This window comes from Halichoeres trimaculatus, unplaced genomic scaffold (genome assembly GCF_033239565.1).
Source record: "Halichoeres trimaculatus isolate MK-OKI-2021-1 unplaced genomic scaffold, fHalTri1.1 fHalTri1_scaffold_22, whole genome shotgun sequence".
NCBI classification, from domain to species: domain Eukaryota; kingdom Metazoa; phylum Chordata; class Actinopteri; order Labriformes; family Labridae; genus Halichoeres; species Halichoeres trimaculatus.
In genome coordinates this window covers 12984875-13002719 of record NW_027437200.1, presented here as the reverse complement: position 1 = coordinate 13002719, position 17845 = coordinate 12984875, and the positions used below count along the sequence as shown (strand labels likewise).

General features: G+C 40.4%; 1 protein-coding gene across 1 annotated transcript in view; it reads right to left on the bottom strand.

The window, feature by feature from the left end:
- Nucleotides 1–4357: 4357 nt before the first annotated feature.
- Nucleotides 4358–17845, bottom strand: part of dhx15 (DEAH (Asp-Glu-Ala-His) box helicase 15) — a 48295-nt gene continuing 34807 nt past the window's right edge. The window contains exons 10-14 of the mRNA XM_074699340.1: nucleotides 12844–13035; nucleotides 9453–9575; nucleotides 9180–9370; nucleotides 8216–8385; nucleotides 4358–6540 (exon numbers count right to left, since the gene is read on the bottom strand). Coding sequence (XP_074555441.1) covers nucleotides 6423–6540; nucleotides 8216–8385; nucleotides 9180–9370; nucleotides 9453–9575; nucleotides 12844–13035 — 794 coding nt within the window. The 3' untranslated portion in view covers nucleotides 4358–6422. The remainder of the gene's footprint in view (nucleotides 6541–8215; nucleotides 8386–9179; nucleotides 9371–9452; nucleotides 9576–12843; nucleotides 13036–17845) is intronic.

Sequence of the window (17845 nt, the reverse complement as noted above, 5' to 3'; positions counted from 1 at the left end):
TAGATTAATTTAAAGATTATGGAGTGCCATACATTTGCACGGTGCAGGAAAGTGCCAAGGCAGAAGAGGAATTACAAATCGTACACACACTTTGCTTTGGAATATACAGCACAGCTCAGCTTGTTCGTTTATTTCTGCTGGTTCCTCTGATCTGTTTCCTCTTCTTTTTCCCACTGAAACATGAAAGCTTTTCACGGAACCAAATCAACAGCCTGAGATAATTCAGTGTGACAATGAAACAATTGTGTCAGTGTGATTTTATGTGGGGGTATTTCTATCATTCCCACACATATCATCGAAGCTGCAGCAGTGAAATCGGGTGAAAGTTCAGGACGGCTCCCGATGTGGAGGAATAAATAGGTCAAGGCAAATATTGTCTTCCTCCTTCCCTACAGGTAGGAGAGAACATTCCTGCACAGGTGCCCAGAGTAGTCGTTCATTTCAAACTGGCAGCCCATTTTAAACATGCAGTCTACATGCTACATCTCCCCTACATAACCAATTTATCAAGCCTAACCCGGCGGTACGTGCATATACTCCCCTATCACAGAGAAGGCTGGAAAGCAACTGTCATAGATGGCATGATTGAATTGTTCCCTTGCACTGTCACCAGAGGGGCTATTACTTCAAATTAGCATACAAATTCAAACCAGGACAGATGGATTTGTCACATTCCAGTCGCCATCTTCCTGGAAGATTGGCTGTGCTTGTGCTGTGTGATGGAGATAAGACACCTGTCTGGGCTCCGATTGGTGGCGGGGCGTTTGGTGGTGGTGGTTAGGGGGGGAGAAAGGACCAGCGTGGGATGGGAGGAGGAATGGGTGTGGGGATGGATTTCCTGAAATGCTGAGGTGTTCGGCAATAAAGTTTCCTACCCACGGTCTCAAATGATGATGAGGCACCATCTCGGACTCTGTGGGTGGTGGGAGATTGAGCTGGAGTGAGGTGGTGATTCACACTGTTTGGAAACAGGCTGAACAATACCTGTCTGGTATTTGTTTGTGTTTGCTACTTTTTGTGAGTTACTGTCAAAAAGCCACATAAAATGGCCTCTTACAGCAGCACAGGTTGCAAAGATGGGTGTTATGAAGAGCTGTGGGAGGAAATGTACAGTATATCCGTGACCTTTGAGAACTTTTCAGCTTGAGTAGCCAAACAAAAGGTAAACTTCTTGGTCCAACACAATAAAGCTACTACAGTGTGGCTGCATAGACCTGGGAACTTTTCCCAAGACAACAGACTTTAGAAAGAACTTTTTACTTTTTCATGGCAGGAACTTTTCCAAGGGGCTCATACGGTGGCCCTGAAGGGCAATGGGAATAAATATTTCAAAAGTGCAAAATACATTTCAGAAGCACTTATACATTTCACAAACCACAAATATATAAAAAAAAAAACACACACAAAAACAATTCGAAGAATGCAAATAAAAATCACAGATCACAAATTAAAGTAACTGATGACAAAATAAACTTTACCAATCACAAAATAAATTTCACTGATCAATGTTAACAGGAAATGATAGACGACTGATGCAATTGACATGCTTCGATTAGCCAATCAGAGACAAGTAGCATGGTCCTACCCTTTCCGGTTTCATGAAATTTATTTTGTGATCGCTGAAATTTATTTTGTAATCGCTGAAATTTATTTTGTGATTGGCGAAATTTATTTTGTGATTAGAGAGATTTATTTTGTGATTCGTATAATTTATTTTGTGATCAGTGAAATTTAATTTAGGATGGGGGAAATTCATATTTTGATGGGTAACATTTATTTTGTGATTGGTGAAATTTATTTTGTGCTCGGTGAATTTAATTTAGGATGGGTGAAATTTATTCTGTGGTCCTAAAATTTATTTGTGATCAGTTACTTTAATTTGTGATCCGTGATTTTAATTTGCATTCTTCAAATTGTTTTTGTGCTTTTTTTTAAAATATATTTGTGGTTTGTAAAATGTATTAGTGCTTCTGAAATTTATTTTGGGCTTTTGAAATATTCATTCCCATTGCCTTTCAGGGCCACCGCAAGCTCTGGACTGTGGAAAGTTTGGATTAGTTACTGCACCATAAACTTCCCAAAAGCTCATGTTGTTAAAAAATTGTAACAAAACTTAATTAAGTTCCAGGTACCGTATTTTTCAGGGATTAAATTTTATCACCCAAAAGGTTCCTGTTAGGAGTGTAGAGCTTTCCAAAAGTATAGTAGATTGTCTCCATTGCAGGGAAATTTCCAGATAATTACTGACTTTATCACCTTGGAGCTTTTCTGATCAACTTTCAAACTATAAAAAGCTTTTCCACTACAGGGACCATGGTTGAGATAAAGTCTCAAGTGCTAGACTTTATTCCCAAAAAGTCATCTCAAAGGAATATTGTAGTCCTTGAAAAGGGGCCGTACTGATGTTTTTTCCCCACAGGAACTTATTCAAAAGACAAGGTACTTTAGGGTACTAGTGCATTTCCACCGCAATAATATCTTATTTTCTCATTTTACCTAAGCTTTGAATACAATACTTCCCGGCCTTGAAGGGAATTTATTAATTTGTTTCCTACAAAGAAATTTAACCCAACAACTGGCGATGGGACACAGCCGTTTTTTAAAATAAAGCTGCCAAACCAGTCGTCTAGTTTTGTTGACCTTTCTCATTCAAAACTTGAAATAGAGGCAAGATTGAAGCATCAACATACAATGAGCTTTGTGGGCTTCAGTGTGGCGCAAGCATCCTTGGGTAAACCGTAAGGTATGCCTTGCTGATGGAAAACCAAATAGTTTCTTAGGAAGAACATGATTATAACCAACTAAGCACTAGCACCGATACACAAATACCTGTTTTTTTGGATGGTAAAGAGGTACGTATGATGCTCCCTCAGGGATCACAGACTAGATGTCCCAGGAACTCTATTTCTCAGTGACTTCATTTTACAACCCAAAGGTCTCTGCTGAAGGTTTTGTGCTTTCAGAACGTATAAGAACTTTCTGCATTAGCAGCTGTAAAGACTACAGTGAGTGAGGATAACAATGGGCCTGAAAAAAACTTTCTGCCATCACCTAAAGCCCTTGGGACCAAAAGTTCTTGGTGCTTTTGGTAGAAAAAAAAACAGGATAAAAGGCAGAAGAAGTACAACTGCATACAATGGTCTTGTACCCTCACATCAGACACTAACAAAATACAACTTGGAGACATAATGATTTTCATTTGTAATTATGGAAGTGTGAATCAATGGGCAGCACTGAGCATGAAAAACTGTCCTTACCTCAGGATCAATTCCATATAATTTCCAGATCAGCTCAAACTAATGGGTTTTCTATTGGCTTCACTTTGCAGAGAGACTAATCTCCCTGGCACTATTCAGTGCTTCTGTGTGTGTTCCCCAGCAAAAGGCCATCCAATCTAGAAACTTGACTCCCAACAGTCCAAAAAATATTAAAGCACACATGCTAATTTCCTGACTTAGCATTTTACAGAATCTGCAGGCTTAATTTAAAACTCCCTTAGCAGGTCCAGTATCTCAGCCTGCCTACCTCCAGACACTACAGAGATTGTGAAAAATGCTTACTGCCTCATTTCTGCCTCTATCCTCAGGTCAATGTTATGTATATTCCCTTACAATTGATGTTAATATGAGATGCAGAACAGAGGAAGGTAAGGTTACGCTATCATAAAGGCTGCTGCCCCGAACAAAAGAAATTTGGATTAGAAGCAGTTAAATAAATTGCTTTTTTAAAAAGCGATGGAGAAGACAGATGAAAACAGAATAGGGCCTTTGATTTGCATTTGTCATTGTGCCCAGACAAGGTATAGCTCAAAGTTAGCTGATAAAAGAATAATCTTGCTTTTTCATGCCTCCAACTCTTGTGTATAATCCATGCAGCTGGAGATAGAGCAAGAAGTGCTACAAGTTTATACCAGTTCACAGATCTGTCAGTTGCCAAAAAGTGAATATGAAACAGTGATACATAATTCTTTAACTTTCAAATTGTTTCAAATTACTTTTAATTTGACATATTTGAAATTAAACTTCATATCTTCTGCTGTTTGAGAAGACTGTAACATTTTTTTTTTTTTTTTTTGCTATACTCTGACCAAGCAGGAATCTTAATTCGGAATTCCAATAACTTGCTGTTCCTTGATTGTCCTTGAGAGGGCGTGGCTGGGTGGACTGACAGGTGCTTTGCAGCTGTTAACCTGGAGACTTCAGGCCTGCCTCAGCCCCACTTTTTTGTCTGCAGACATTTAGGGTGAACAAGCATTTCCAATATGGTGACTGCTGCCGTTCTATTTCAAAACCTCTATTCAGAAACCAATGGATGACATCACTCAGATTTCCTCCATGTTTTACATGAATTCTGACATTTTATTAACCCTTGATTTAAAGAGTTACAAAGGAGCACATGTATCACTTTGTTATTCAACAGAATCAACAGAGTTTTTAAAGATTTTGGCAGGATGCTGCCTTTTGATTTGACTTTCAAAAATTATTTAGTTGGGGTCCCAATGGCCTTAATTTGAAGAAGAAACCTTGATTTGTTTCCCCCACTTTTTTGAATGGAGCCTTCATCATTTGTCATTTAGATCTCTTGGTAGTAATTCATTTAATACTCTGGCGGTTTTACGTAAAGCTCTTGTGAGGAACTTTTTTTAATGTTGATTATGGCGCCCCCTGTGGCAGAAGCAAAACTTCTAATACTGTCACCAGAACACTTATCAAAGAATCTGCACGATGCAAAAGTTTCAGGCAACGTTTACACGGAGGCTCCCGCAAAGATTCTTCCTTCGCGTTTCCAAAAGCCACTCACGTTTACATACGAACGGCATGAAAACGACCTGTGTTCACACGACTCCAGGAGGATAAGTCACAACAATGTAGTGGCCATGACAGGCCAGTAGTTGGCGATGTGGATATATGTGTGTATAAGTGCTACCCGGAAATCGCCATCATTGTTGTGGTTGTTCTTTCTCTTTCTGCCATTTTATTGTGTGAGATGGTTGGCAATCCAACCTTGAGGTGCATTACTGCCACAAACCGGACCGGAATGGCTTAGCAGGAAGTTGTGGCTATGCGCGCAACTTTCACCTGAAACTGCGAGTGCGCATGCGGTGATGTCAGCGTTTCACCCTGCTCTGCTCTTTGTTTATACCAGGATGGATGGAGGAGCGTTTTGAAAACTCTCCATTCTGGAGAGCGTTTTCAAAAGTTTCCGTTTTCGGACAAAACGCAACGCTGTCTCATCTAAACACAAGGCCAAAACACAACGTAATATTATCGGATTTGACGGTTTTTGGCGTTGTGTACACGTGGCCTCAGTCTAATCACTACAACTGGCACCTACCCTCCGCCAGTGGATTCCGACAAACACCACAACTATAAAAAAAATAGTAAATTTTTTATCCTAATGGTCTTTGCAGATTATTAAGAACCATCTATATACACTTCAGTCTGTTGTATGAAAACCAAAAAACTCCTCACAGGAGCTTTAAGATACTTCAAAATTTCCAGTTTGATCATAAATGAAACATTTCTTTTTGAAAACAACAGTTGTGATTTGATGTTAGTCAAACCAAACACATAATTAAGTTATGTCATTGACATTTATTCTGGTTATTTAGATCACTGAGGAGCTTAGCACTCATGCTTCTCCCAACAGCAAGCTTTACCTTCCACATTTGAGAGGCACTGATACAAAGCAGAACAGCCAGCACAGGCTCCAGCACAGCGGGGATTTCACACTGATCTTGTTCCGAAACATTTGTAATTAACATTCCCCCTCACTCCGACTGTTTCTGAAGCTATCAATATCCCAGTAAGAAGATTTAACTTCCCTGAAGAGCCAGGAAACGAGCTGGATTTAGCAGGTCAAAACGTGATTGCTCAGTGCATTTGTGTGTGCGAGTGTGAGGGTTAAGTGAAAAGTTTATGTGCAGATTATCCTGTTATTTTAATGCTGACACTGGGAAAATGTTTTATTACAAAGTCATTTTTATTAAGTTGAGCAGTGACAGGAAATGTGGGCAGGCTGTCCTGCTTCATATCTCCATGACAGGGGAACAATACATTATGCCTACAGTATAAATGATGTTTGTTTAACAGCTCCTCTCAGTGAACTAATGCCGCTTCTGCAGAAGCAAAAAATGTCCAGAAATCCAAAGCTGTGACTCAGTGTGGTCGTCTTTGGAGGGATGTTGAAATTTGCATAAAATATCATGCATTTAACAGAGTAAATGATGAAATACCTGATAATCAACCATTTACCGGACATTTCAAGTAGTGCTTAACCCTCTTGTGTAACAAAGTGACACAGAAAAGTAAATTAGATACAGAAAAGTAAAAAGAAATTCAGAACAAAGTTGTTGGAATTCAAATAAACAGAGAAAAAACAGCAGATCAAATGGAGTTCAGATTCCACTTTGCAAATCCTTCTTAGTACTGAGTGTATTCCTTGGATGAGACCTTTGCAATAATGCGCTCCAACTGTCTCTTTGCTTCACACTGGGGGAAGTTACTCATCTCATAGTACTGCGGGGCAATTTTCAGCAACCTAGAAAGAAAAGTGAGTAAACATTAGTCACAAAAAGTGTCTTTGGTGTTTACTTGGGGGAGAGTGCTCTTTTTCAAGGTTCACATGCTGACTACCAGAGCAGGCTTAATGCCTAATTGTACAAGGTCAGAGGGGAGACATAACACAGGTGAAACAAGTGTGTGCAAACAAGGGGTGGAAGACCAAAAAAAATTTGATGTATTGGGATTTTTTTATTTGACAGTATAAAAAAAGTTGATTCTTTTTTTGAAGTTCAAATTCTTCATTTCAGTCTTTGTTTATAAACTGGATTGAAAAAAGTTACCACTTTTCTCCAGCAGGGGGTGAAATTTTTCTCTCTGACTCACATGATAAAATATGGAAAATATGGCTCCTGATGTAGTCTGTAAATATTATCATCATCATTTAACTTTTTCTCATGATCTGGTGTTAAAAAAGCAAACTAAAAATCGCAAAAATCATAAACTTCTAAGAATCACAATTAAAATCGAATTGGCACCCCAAAAAACGTAATAGAATGAAATCGCGAGAATAGCATATCGTCCCACTTCTAGTGCAAACAGGTTAGTGTTCTCCAGCCCATATGCCATAAGAGTATAAAATGTTAATAAAAAAAAATAAAACTTGAAGGTTTGCAAATAACTTTGACAAAATATAATTTAAGTTTTCAGATAATCTGGAGAAATCTCAGTACAAAGGATATAAGCCCAAAAACACGCCTGAAACTGTCCTGTTATACTTGATAAGAGCCACATTCAGCTGGTCAGTCCAGAAAAATGTTTTGTTTTAAGTTATTTAAAAACACAAATGAGGTCTAAACTGTTTGCCAGGAAAAAAAAGTGCCAATGTAACAAGAAAGATTCGCTTAAAAATTGCTAAAAAAAACTAAAAAAATGAAATCATAATAAAAATAATAAAATAAAATAAAATAAAAATAAATAAATAAATAAACATCAAAAAGTTTTCTGCCATCATGACAAAATGACCTCACCTATTCCAAAATCCTGGCTACGGCCCTGTTTTTCCTGTGTGTGAGTCAACATTGATTTAAAAAAACAGGTATGACTCTATAGTGGAAATCACAGCATAGGCTCAAAATCACCCTTAGAAATCACTATTTACACTGTATCAAGAAGAAACCATAATAAACAAGATCCAGAAACACTGGCAACTGGGCCTGAACCCATAAAAGAAAGTAGCTGCAACTGTAGACTGCAATAAGTGAAAATTAAGCAACCAGAGTTTCCCTTGGCTGTGGGGTGAAATGTAGATGTTTTAGTTGGGTGGGTTAGGTCTTGAGTCTGAAACACATTTCTTTCAGTAGTTATGGATTTTGTGGCTCACAGCTAGCAGTCTGTAGGTCAAGGCTAAAAGGCAGCACAAAGGGACCAGGTGACTCCTTCCTCTGTCTGTCGGCAACACACCCAAAGTTCCTCATGTATCTTAATGAGACACCAAAGAGGCTGGAAACATCAGTGTTTGCTGACCTGTAGACTTGAATAGCTTTCTATGTAAGAGCTGTGGATGAAACCAAGAGCAGTTCAGAGAGAAACACCTGGAGCTATGAACAAAGCTTTGAGGAGCTATGTACACAGCTCCTAATCTAATGCACACACTTATTTCCTTAAAGTTTGTTTTATAATCACGACGAAGCATAGCTTCAAATGAAACCCACCACTCTGGTTTGATGTCAGTGCACGTGCGGATGTAGTTCTTGCTGGTGAGCACAAATTCGTTGTAAAGCACCCACTCCGGCTTGTGGTCCAGCACAGTGGATGGGTGCAGCTGGACCACCTGGTTGTCCTTCACGGTCAGGTAATGTCCGGTGCGCTCCAGGTGAGCGATCTGTTCACACCACAGAAGGAGAAAAGAGGGTCAGCGCATGAAAAATAAAAGCTGAAGTTCCAACTCAGGCAGAAAAAGAGAAGAAAAACACAGGCATGAAAAGAGCCCTGTTGGTGCGTAATTCAATTTCTGCCTGTAATTTAAACATGTTGATCCATCAACTCGCATTAATAATTGAAAACAAACTTGTTTGTAATCAGGCAGAGCAAGACTTTTCTCCTTTCTTTGTCGGCACCAGGTAGAGCTGCAGTGGCTGTTGTGATTAACCAACGCAATCAGTCTCAATAAATTCAGAGCCCAGTAAAGACATGGTTTCAAACACTGCGAAAGCCCCAACATGGGCCGCAAATTTGTCTCCGGGATAAAGGTTAATGTTGACAAATACTTAAATATTAACACCATAATTCAACTTGTCAGGTTGCTTGTTTTCAGGTGGCCCCGAAAATGGCTTCTTGCAAAATGCCATTTGTTTCCTTGAGCAAGAAGCAAATTGACTCGATTTCGTATTTATGTTGTGTTTGAACAAAAGAAAGCTGCTCTGTGTGCGCTAACCTGTGTGTGTGTGAGTGTGTTAGTGCCTCTGTTTTTTAATTTGAAGGTGGTTATCCATTACCACAAACATTTAGGCTGTGACCACTTCTCTTTCAAACGATCAAACGAAATGGGGGTTGATTTGAAAAAGCGTCAAGAGGAAGTGGAGCCTAATGTGAAGGATGTATTTTAAATTAAAGGATTTAAAGAAACTTAAAGAAGAGAATAATATAAAAGGAAAAAAATATGCTGCTGCGACTGACCTGCATGAAGAATCCAGTGACCAGTGCTCTGCGGATGTTGAAGTAATAATCTCTGCTGCTGAACTCGGTGCTCCGCCTCGGCAGGTTGAAGCGCTCCATGATCCTGGACAGCTGCTGTCGCACGTTGTCAGCTGACATCAGCGATCGGTAGTTGACGAAATTATCGTAGCACCATTGAGTAGACTCGTGGTCTGTGTGAGGCAAGGACAATCGAGACATGAGGACACTTTCTTAAGCTTTAAGCTCTAAACTAGTGCAGGATGTGACACTCACTCTGTTTGAAAGCGTGGTAGACGTTGAGCAACGTCAAATGGTCTCCATCCACGTGGGCAAAGCGCAGCTTGGACTCATCCGCCATCTTCCTCGCCTCCGTGGGTCGGACAAAGCACTGTGGGACTAGACAAGGTTGGTATAGGCCCCAACACAGCCGCCCATAGGGATAAGTTAAGCAAACCCCACAGAGAGGAACAAGGCCTCAGCTGAAGAGAGGCACAGAGCACTTCACGGGGAACACTGTGTGTGAAGTGTGTGTGGTGGGAAAGGGGTCAAAGAGGAGTGAAAGGATGGATTTTCTGACCTGTAATGTTCTAGTATGACTTTAACAAGACACAGCACACATGGCCCAGACAAGAGCCCTATCTTACAGACCTGATACTGCAGCTAAATAAAACAGTGGTGTGGAGTTTACTCATCCATCTCCTCTGTGAACTGAATTGCTTAACGTCAAACCTGCTCGGCTGTGGCTGTAATGGCTGAAAGCTGCGTTTATTGAGTCTCATGGTTGGTTGCAGTGGCGGCACAGTACTCAGGTGTGCTCCTGCTGCTTACTCTAATCAACTCAGCAAAAAGCTGCCATCCTGAAACACCTGCTTTAAGTGCATGCCACGTTCAAACAGCTAGTTAAATCCATTTCCCCGCTCTCAAAGACCCCTCGCACTCCCTTCAAAGGCGCCAAGATTCATCTCAATGAGCAGCATTCTGCTTTGGCAAGCCCAAAGTGCAATTACTGCTGTAGCATGCTGCTGTGATTCCTATACGTGTTACAGATGTTTATTTCACCCCCTTTGATACAAATAAGAGCTGACACTGCTGACTTTACCCCAAACTCGCCTTATATTTAACTTCACCTGATCTACTTTTAAGGCCTGTTTGGTGGAACACAGATTTAGCTCGTTGATTAAATTTCTTAGGAGTTTACCATATATTTTAGCATTTCTAAAACTCCTCTAATTACTTCTTTTGTGGTTTTTTTTTTAAGTTTTAAAAAATGTTAGGGCACTGGATACCACAACAGGTTTGATAACAGGTTCGGACCATAGACTGTAAACAAAAATGGACGTCCGCTTGCTCGGCTCGAAGTGAGGTCTCCACTATGAGTGCTCCTCCTGGTGGCTGGCTGCAGTATAGGTTAAAAAATCTGTCTCTCCGATCATTCCAGATGGGCTGTGGTCAAACTTTGAAAAATTAATACTCCTCATAGAAATGTTTCTCACGTCCGGTTGTTGTGGTGGTTTGAAGATATCATTTGGCTGCCTTGTATTCAAGTCCTCTTTTTTCTGAAAAATGTTGTTTTCATTAGTTATAAGAGATTAAAAACAAGGCTTCACGTAAGGTTTAACGATGATTGACAGCTGCCGTTCTCATGCGTAGAGTCAAGAAGTGATTAGATCAGGGGTGGGCAAACTTTTTGATTCGTGGGCCACAATGGGTTCTAACATTTGACAAAGGGGCCGAACCAGGAGCAGATGGATGGAGTGCTTTGGTAACTATCAGGGTATCATTCGTTCATTCCATATCCGTTTTAGAATCCAAAATCGGTAAACGGATAACGACTTGTTCTTTCATTATTCTGTTTCAAAACAAAATTAAAAATTAAAAAAAAAAAAACGAAAAAATTGACTTGTTTTTTTGTTTTTCTGTTTTAAAACCAAAACGGAAAAACGGAATTACAGAAAAACACGTTTTTTTCTGTCCTGGTTTTAAAAATGAAAAAACAAAAAATAATAAAAGATTGTGTCATTGTTGAAGGTTTATACAGACATGTTCCTGAGCTTTTTTTTTTTTTTTTTTAATAAGTAACAGATCGCTGACGATCCACTCCATCTTATCCGCGCGCATATGCGCACTTCCATGTGTTTCAATGAGTTTTGTTTTGTCCACTTTCCTTTTCTTAGGTTCGTTCATCTCATACAGAAGGGCTGATGGGTCAGAGGGTAAAGTGCAAACGTGGAGTAATAGGCCTACGCTTCACCTCAACAAAGCCAATGTCTCTACAGTGCGCCATCTAGTGAGAAAACTTCAGAATTGCAGGGAAAATAAAACATTAACAAGGCTTATTCATTTAATTTTTTCAAGTTCGGCGGGCCAGATTAAAACGTTAAACCGTAGTTTGCCCATGCATGGATTAGACTCTCGAAAGAAAAAAATATATATTAATTTGTCACCCAGCTCCACTCAGATTCTCCCAGAATCCCTCATCGTCTCTACTGCACAGACTCTGACTGCACAACTGCTACAATGGCTTCGCCTGTGACGGGGGTAGAGCCCCACTGTCCACTCTATATACAGTCTATGGTTCGGACAAGAACAAAAAAACAATGAAGAAGGTGGCAAATTGTGAAAATAAAACAAAGCAACCTTAGAAATAATCTTACCCAGAATGTGCATTAAAAACAGGTGACTCTGTAGTGGGAATCGCTGCATGGGCTCAAAATCAGAGCCAAAGACGTTTTTTCTGTCAAAACATTTTGCCCATGCAAGTTTAAGAGGAACCCATTAATAAATATGACACATTGGCGACTTCTCTTAACCTGAGCCCACTTTAGATGGACTACGTGGAAACCTGCTGTCTGACTAAACAAAATTTGACACACAAATTTTTTTGCCGATGTGTGCTGATATCTAAGAACTTTCATATCTCAGCAAGAAAATGCCAAACTTCATTCTTTGTGTCTTATAGCATCATGGCTCTGGAGTCAGAGTCTGGGAGTTTAATTGCCTGCAGCACTCACCCTTCACAGATCAATGAAATCTCCTCCACCAGGCTGGATTTGGAATTGAGGCTGTCAACAAATGTTAAGTTTTAGCATGTAACCTGAATGTAACCTTTTATTTGTGGACCATGCTTATATGAAAAAGGGGTTAATTCATCTTAATTTGAAACTAATTGACCTCTAAATAACAATTTCAGCAACTTTGTTCCATATTGACAGAAGGAGGTGTGGCCTAGCGGTCTAGATTGCATGGCCCAGAAAGTGAGTCCTCCAACAGGCAGCCTTCCCGCTCTTGTCCCCTTTCCTACTTTATCCACTATCCTCTCTTATCACATTTAAGGCATGAAAAGCCCCCCCCAAAATTATTTTTTTTCAAAAAGAGAAAGTTTTTGTTGTGTTTGATGAAACTGTTATTGTGGATTAAAATCAAATTACATTTATTTAAGTTTCATTATGTGCAAAAATTGGGGTACACTAATGGATGGCAGAAAAATGAAGAGTTAATAAGAAAGTTTTTGAGTGAAAATCACAGCATATGATCATTTTACTCTTGTGATATGACCTTTTCACTCAGAAGATCTGGAATTAAATATAAAGCCACCACCCATCAGCTTAGAAAATGGAGAGTAGTAGCTTGGCCCCCCACACAGCAGACTGGCCCTGAGAATTACCTGACAGCATGGCGGTGATGGACAGGACTTCGTTGGAACAGTTGAATTCACAGCTGGCGATGACCATCTTGGCCAGCTGGGGGTCCAGAGGGAACTCGGCCATCATGGAGCCCAGCTCGGTCAGATCGCCGTCGTCATTGAGCGCCGCCAGGTAGTTCAGCAACTCCAGGGCTCGCATCAGGGTCTCTGGAGCTGGAGGAGACAGAAATGCGAAGAGATGGGTCGTAAATGTTTATGCTCCAAGCCCGTGGGCAAAACACACAGAGGTAACACTGATAGAGCAAATCTGCCATTTTTACATCCGAACAATTTGGAGCCTTTTCTTACACCTGTGTCAGGAGTGATTAATGCTCTCGTGCTGCATATTTAAACTTAATCTGAAAGTTTTAATCAATCTGGAGAAAACTATTCCCAGTGGATCAAAAAATGAATCTCTTTTATGTAACTTTTTATACACAAATGCCAACCAATGGCTGATTTCAGCAGCTACACTGAGAACTTATTAAATTCAGTGGCCTTTCATGTTGGCCTGATCTGAAATATCACAATAACCAGTGTACAAAAGAGTGCTTCGGTTTGACCTTATGAAAATGTGGTATCCTGTATCTCAAGTTCCTATTTAGTGCTGAAAGCACAAGTCAGGTCTGAAACGATGCTGCTAGTCAGCCTTTAAGTGATTTTTTTTTTTTTTTTTGTAGGCTGATTCACACAGCCTCTGTAGGGGTCCACCAAATATCTTTTCACAGATTTCAACTCTTGAAGCATTTGTGGTATTGTTTATATGTTTTTTCAAACAGAGCAGACATTCTGTTTTGGTTAATTTGGCTCGTAGTGTGATGAAAATAGTCAAAAATCCAGTTTTTGTCCTCAGTTCAACGTGATTTGAGCTCCTGTGAGAAGTTTTTAGCAGGTTATAAAAGACAGGAATTATCAGTAAAGCCTCTTTGTGACCTGCATGAATAATCAAGAAAGTACCACAAAGTAAGAAAAAAACTTATTTTCTTTTTGATTAGTTTTTCTTTGGTAAGTATCCATAGCATGCTGCTTCAATATGACTTAAAAATAGACAAGAAAAGAACAGGAAAGATGTGAGAGGTAAATTTTGCCCAAAGGGGGCACCAAAAACAACACAAAAACAAGTTCTTATGGCAGTTATTCATACAAGAAACAATCTGTGTCACAAAGCCCAAATTGTCTTAAACTGGTTTCTTCAACATGACAATGAGTTCCCTGTACTCAAATGTCCTCCACAGTCCCCACATCTCAATCCAATAGAGCACCTTTGGGATGTGGTGGAACTCGAGATTCTCATCATGGATGTTCAGCTGACAAATCTGCAGCAACTGTGTGATGCTGTCATGTCAACATGGAGCAAAGTCACTGGGGGATCTATACCATGAAGAATGAAGGCATTTCAGAATGCAAAAGGGGTCCAAACCAATACTACTAAGGTATACCTAAAAGGAATGGCCGGTGAGTGTACTGTATGTGTTTAAGTGAAGAAGAGCTCACATTACTTATCTTGATTCGTTAAAAAAAGACAAACAGTGTTAGAGTGGGGAGTAACTTGGGAAAGAGGCCACAGGCAGGTCCCCCACGCCAAGGTGAACCCCATAGAGTGTGAACTAAGCCACTGGGCCATCTGCGCTCCAAAACACTTTTTTGAAATGGTTAAAAAATGAAAATAGAATAAAATTTTTAAAAAAAGAGAAGAAAAAGGGTTTAGGTTGTTGTTGGCCCAGCTGTATTATAAAATTAATTTTGATTGGTCAAAACCCCATGATGATGGTTTTTAAATCTTTATAGCAGAAGCAAAACTCTGCAACTCGCAAAAAAAAAGGCTAGACCATGTCTCCCTGTCCCCCCTTGACTCTGTGACAAAAAAGTTACTTTCTGTTCCAGGCTGGTCTCAAGACTACAGAAATATTTGCATTTATTGAGCTAAAATGTGTGAGCAGTCTGAGGGGGCTACACGACCCCTAGTTTTCTCTTATTGAGAAGAGTAAAGAAAGATCTTGTCCTGCCATCCAGACTGGTAGTGACCAAGCAGCAACCTCCGGTCTAAGAATATAAGACAATGCGGAAGTGCTAAAATCTGCTGTTTCTCGAGTGTTCGCTTGAGGCTGGCTCTGGAAGTACCGGAGGTCACGTGAACACCAAGCCAAAAAAAGCTGTTTTCAAAGCAGAAATTAACATATTTACAGCCTGGTTCATAAAACGTCTCCTGTCTGAGTCGCTAATTTTACTATCAGCACCCACTGTACAGGGGGTGAATTTTTTTCTAACTCAGCCATTCAGAGGATATTAAGATCCCAAGCACCCCCAATAAGAGGCACAGCTGAGGGTCACGTGACCCGACAGGTGCCCTATGGCTGTAGGCGAAGCCCTTGCCACTACCAATATGGCCGCTATAGCCAATGTGCTTAATTTTCGGTTTCAGAAACAGACAGGTGACAGGCGACTCAGCAGGACTGCTTCCATGTTTTATACAGTCTATGGTAGTGACATTTGCAACAAAATTAAAAAGTTGTCACACTAAGGCCCCGTTTACTTGACAATGTTTCATTTGAAAACCCTAAAATGCAGTGAAAAAATGGAAATGCAGAAGGAGTGAAAACGCTGTAGTAAGCATGCCAGGCCTGTAGGTGGTGCTATAACAGTCTTGTCCAGAAGCAGCTTTTGGGAGAGCTCCACTAGAGAAGAGTTTAGCCAATTATCTGATGTATTGGGGAATACTAAGTGCAAAAGTGGAGCAACAGATGTACTTTTTGTATGAAGACAGTCAGCAGATACAGCATCTAGAGCAGCACAAGCACAACAAGGTAGTTTGCGACGATCGTAACAACTGTACTGTTGCCCTGTTGTATGTGCTTGCGCGAAGCGGAGTGTAACGTCAGTGTTTCCACTGAAAATGCCGGCTTGCTGTTTACACAGCAACGGTGTCGGCAGGGTATCAGAAAAATCCCACTCTGGAGGCTGTTTTTCAAAGTTTGCATTAGGTCTGCTGAAACGCCGTTTCCATGTAAATGCGAAGCTAAAATGCGACAAAACTTTCCAGTTCGCCCTGAAACTGTTGTTGTGTTAACAGCCTCATTCATGTAAAGCTCAGAGAGGGAGGAGAATGACTAAGCAGGCTAATGTTTTACCTTGACCGTAAATCAAAAAATTCAGGTCAATAATAGTAATTCGCCCCACATGTAACCTGTTGCCATGGTGTACAAACAAAACCATTTTTTAAATTGGTGTCAGTTTAATATGCCAGCATGTTATACTAATTAGAATCCATTCAGGGTGAGACAAGAAGACTCTACTTTGTATTGAAGTCTTGCTCACCTTGTTGGGATTCTAACATTCATAACTACCTGCTCACTTCACATTTTCTCATGCATGCTCGAAACCTGCATTGCCTGCAGTGCATGACCCTTTAATAATGTACAAATGTGAGTTAAAGAGAGACACAGGTCTGGTGGTTTGGTGGCACTCGGATCAATCGTAACGAGAGGCTCTCTTGGTCAGCTCTCTTGGTCAGCTCTCTTGGTCAGCTCTCTGTATGTGAGTTAGAGCAGACAGCAGCTTAGTGGAGAAGTGATCATGGCAGAGCTCGTTTTTCATCCCCTCACTTCAGCAATCCTTAACAACGAATGCAATTACAAGGGGAAACTTTCTACTTAATGCTCCAACACAAAAGGCTTCCACCGTTTGGTTAAAAGATTTTTCCTCCAGATGCAATTATTGACCTTTGGCTCCCGTGAGCTGAAGCCTAATGACCAGTTGCATGTTAACTGAAAATTAGCTTCAAGCTCTGGCTGCGCTGCTCGTTCACTTTCAGTCCTCTCAAGTGCTCCAAAAGAAAAAAGAATTCAATTTCAAAAAGCAGGGAGGCATTTTTTTATGATTAACAAATATTGATTTGGGGCATCAACACTCTTTTTTTTTCTCCACAAAGTGAGAGCAGGCCACATTACTTACCACACCAACGGCTTGTGTGGGGCTAAACAAAAGGTGAAAATCTGATTTCCAAGTACTGCTAGCATGATGAACCAGTGTGGAAATTCAATCTATATACAACGCAACTCATCAGAAAGTAAGTATTGACTGCCTCAACACACAAGAATCCGATATATTAACCGAGGGCCAAATCAATGAGACAAAAGGCTAAAGGTACATTAAACCACATTGGCTTCGAAAGGTTCTTCTTTGGAAATGTCACCAGGCAAATGAATCCCACCCAGGCAAGTCCCTGTGTAAATTACTGCTGATTTCTTTTGGATTTTCCATTTGGTTGGCTGGCTTATGCTGCTTCTGTTAAGCGAAGGATGAGAGAAACAGACTGGATATGTGAGCATTTCAGTGTAAAAGGAGATAATCAAGATTTATAAGTTAAAGTTTCTGTCTTAAGTTTTAAATTAAGAACGGGATTGTCCTTGCTTGTTCTTTGTAAAGCCGTGATTTTGCCCTTTTATGACCCTAAACTCCTGATAACCATATGAGAAACACAAGTGAAGTAAAAGATTAGAAGTCAAGAAGTGAAGTGCAACTCCTAAAGAGGCACAACATTTGTTCTGAAAGAAACATTTTAATATCGAAATATGACTTCTGTTCCAATAAGATTTGCTCTGCGATAATCAAAAGCTTTAAGTTGATTCAGGAACTTGGGAGAGCTCCACAAGGAGCGGACTGAAGCTGGTGCTGGTCATAGACTGTAAGGACATGGACTTAGTCTCGCCGACGACACCAGTCTGTTTCTGAAACGGAAAATGAAGCACATCGGCTATAGCGGCCATATTGGTAGTAGCAAGGGCTTCGCCTACAGCCGTAGGGCGCCGGCCGTCAAGTGACCCTCAGCTGTGCCTCTTATTGGGGGAGCTTGCGATCTTAATATCCTCTGAACAGCCGCGTTAGAAAAAAATTCCCCCCCTGTACAGTGTGTGCCAATAGTAAAATTGGTGATTCAGACAGGAGACATTTATGAACCAGACTGTAAATAGGTTAATTTCTGCTT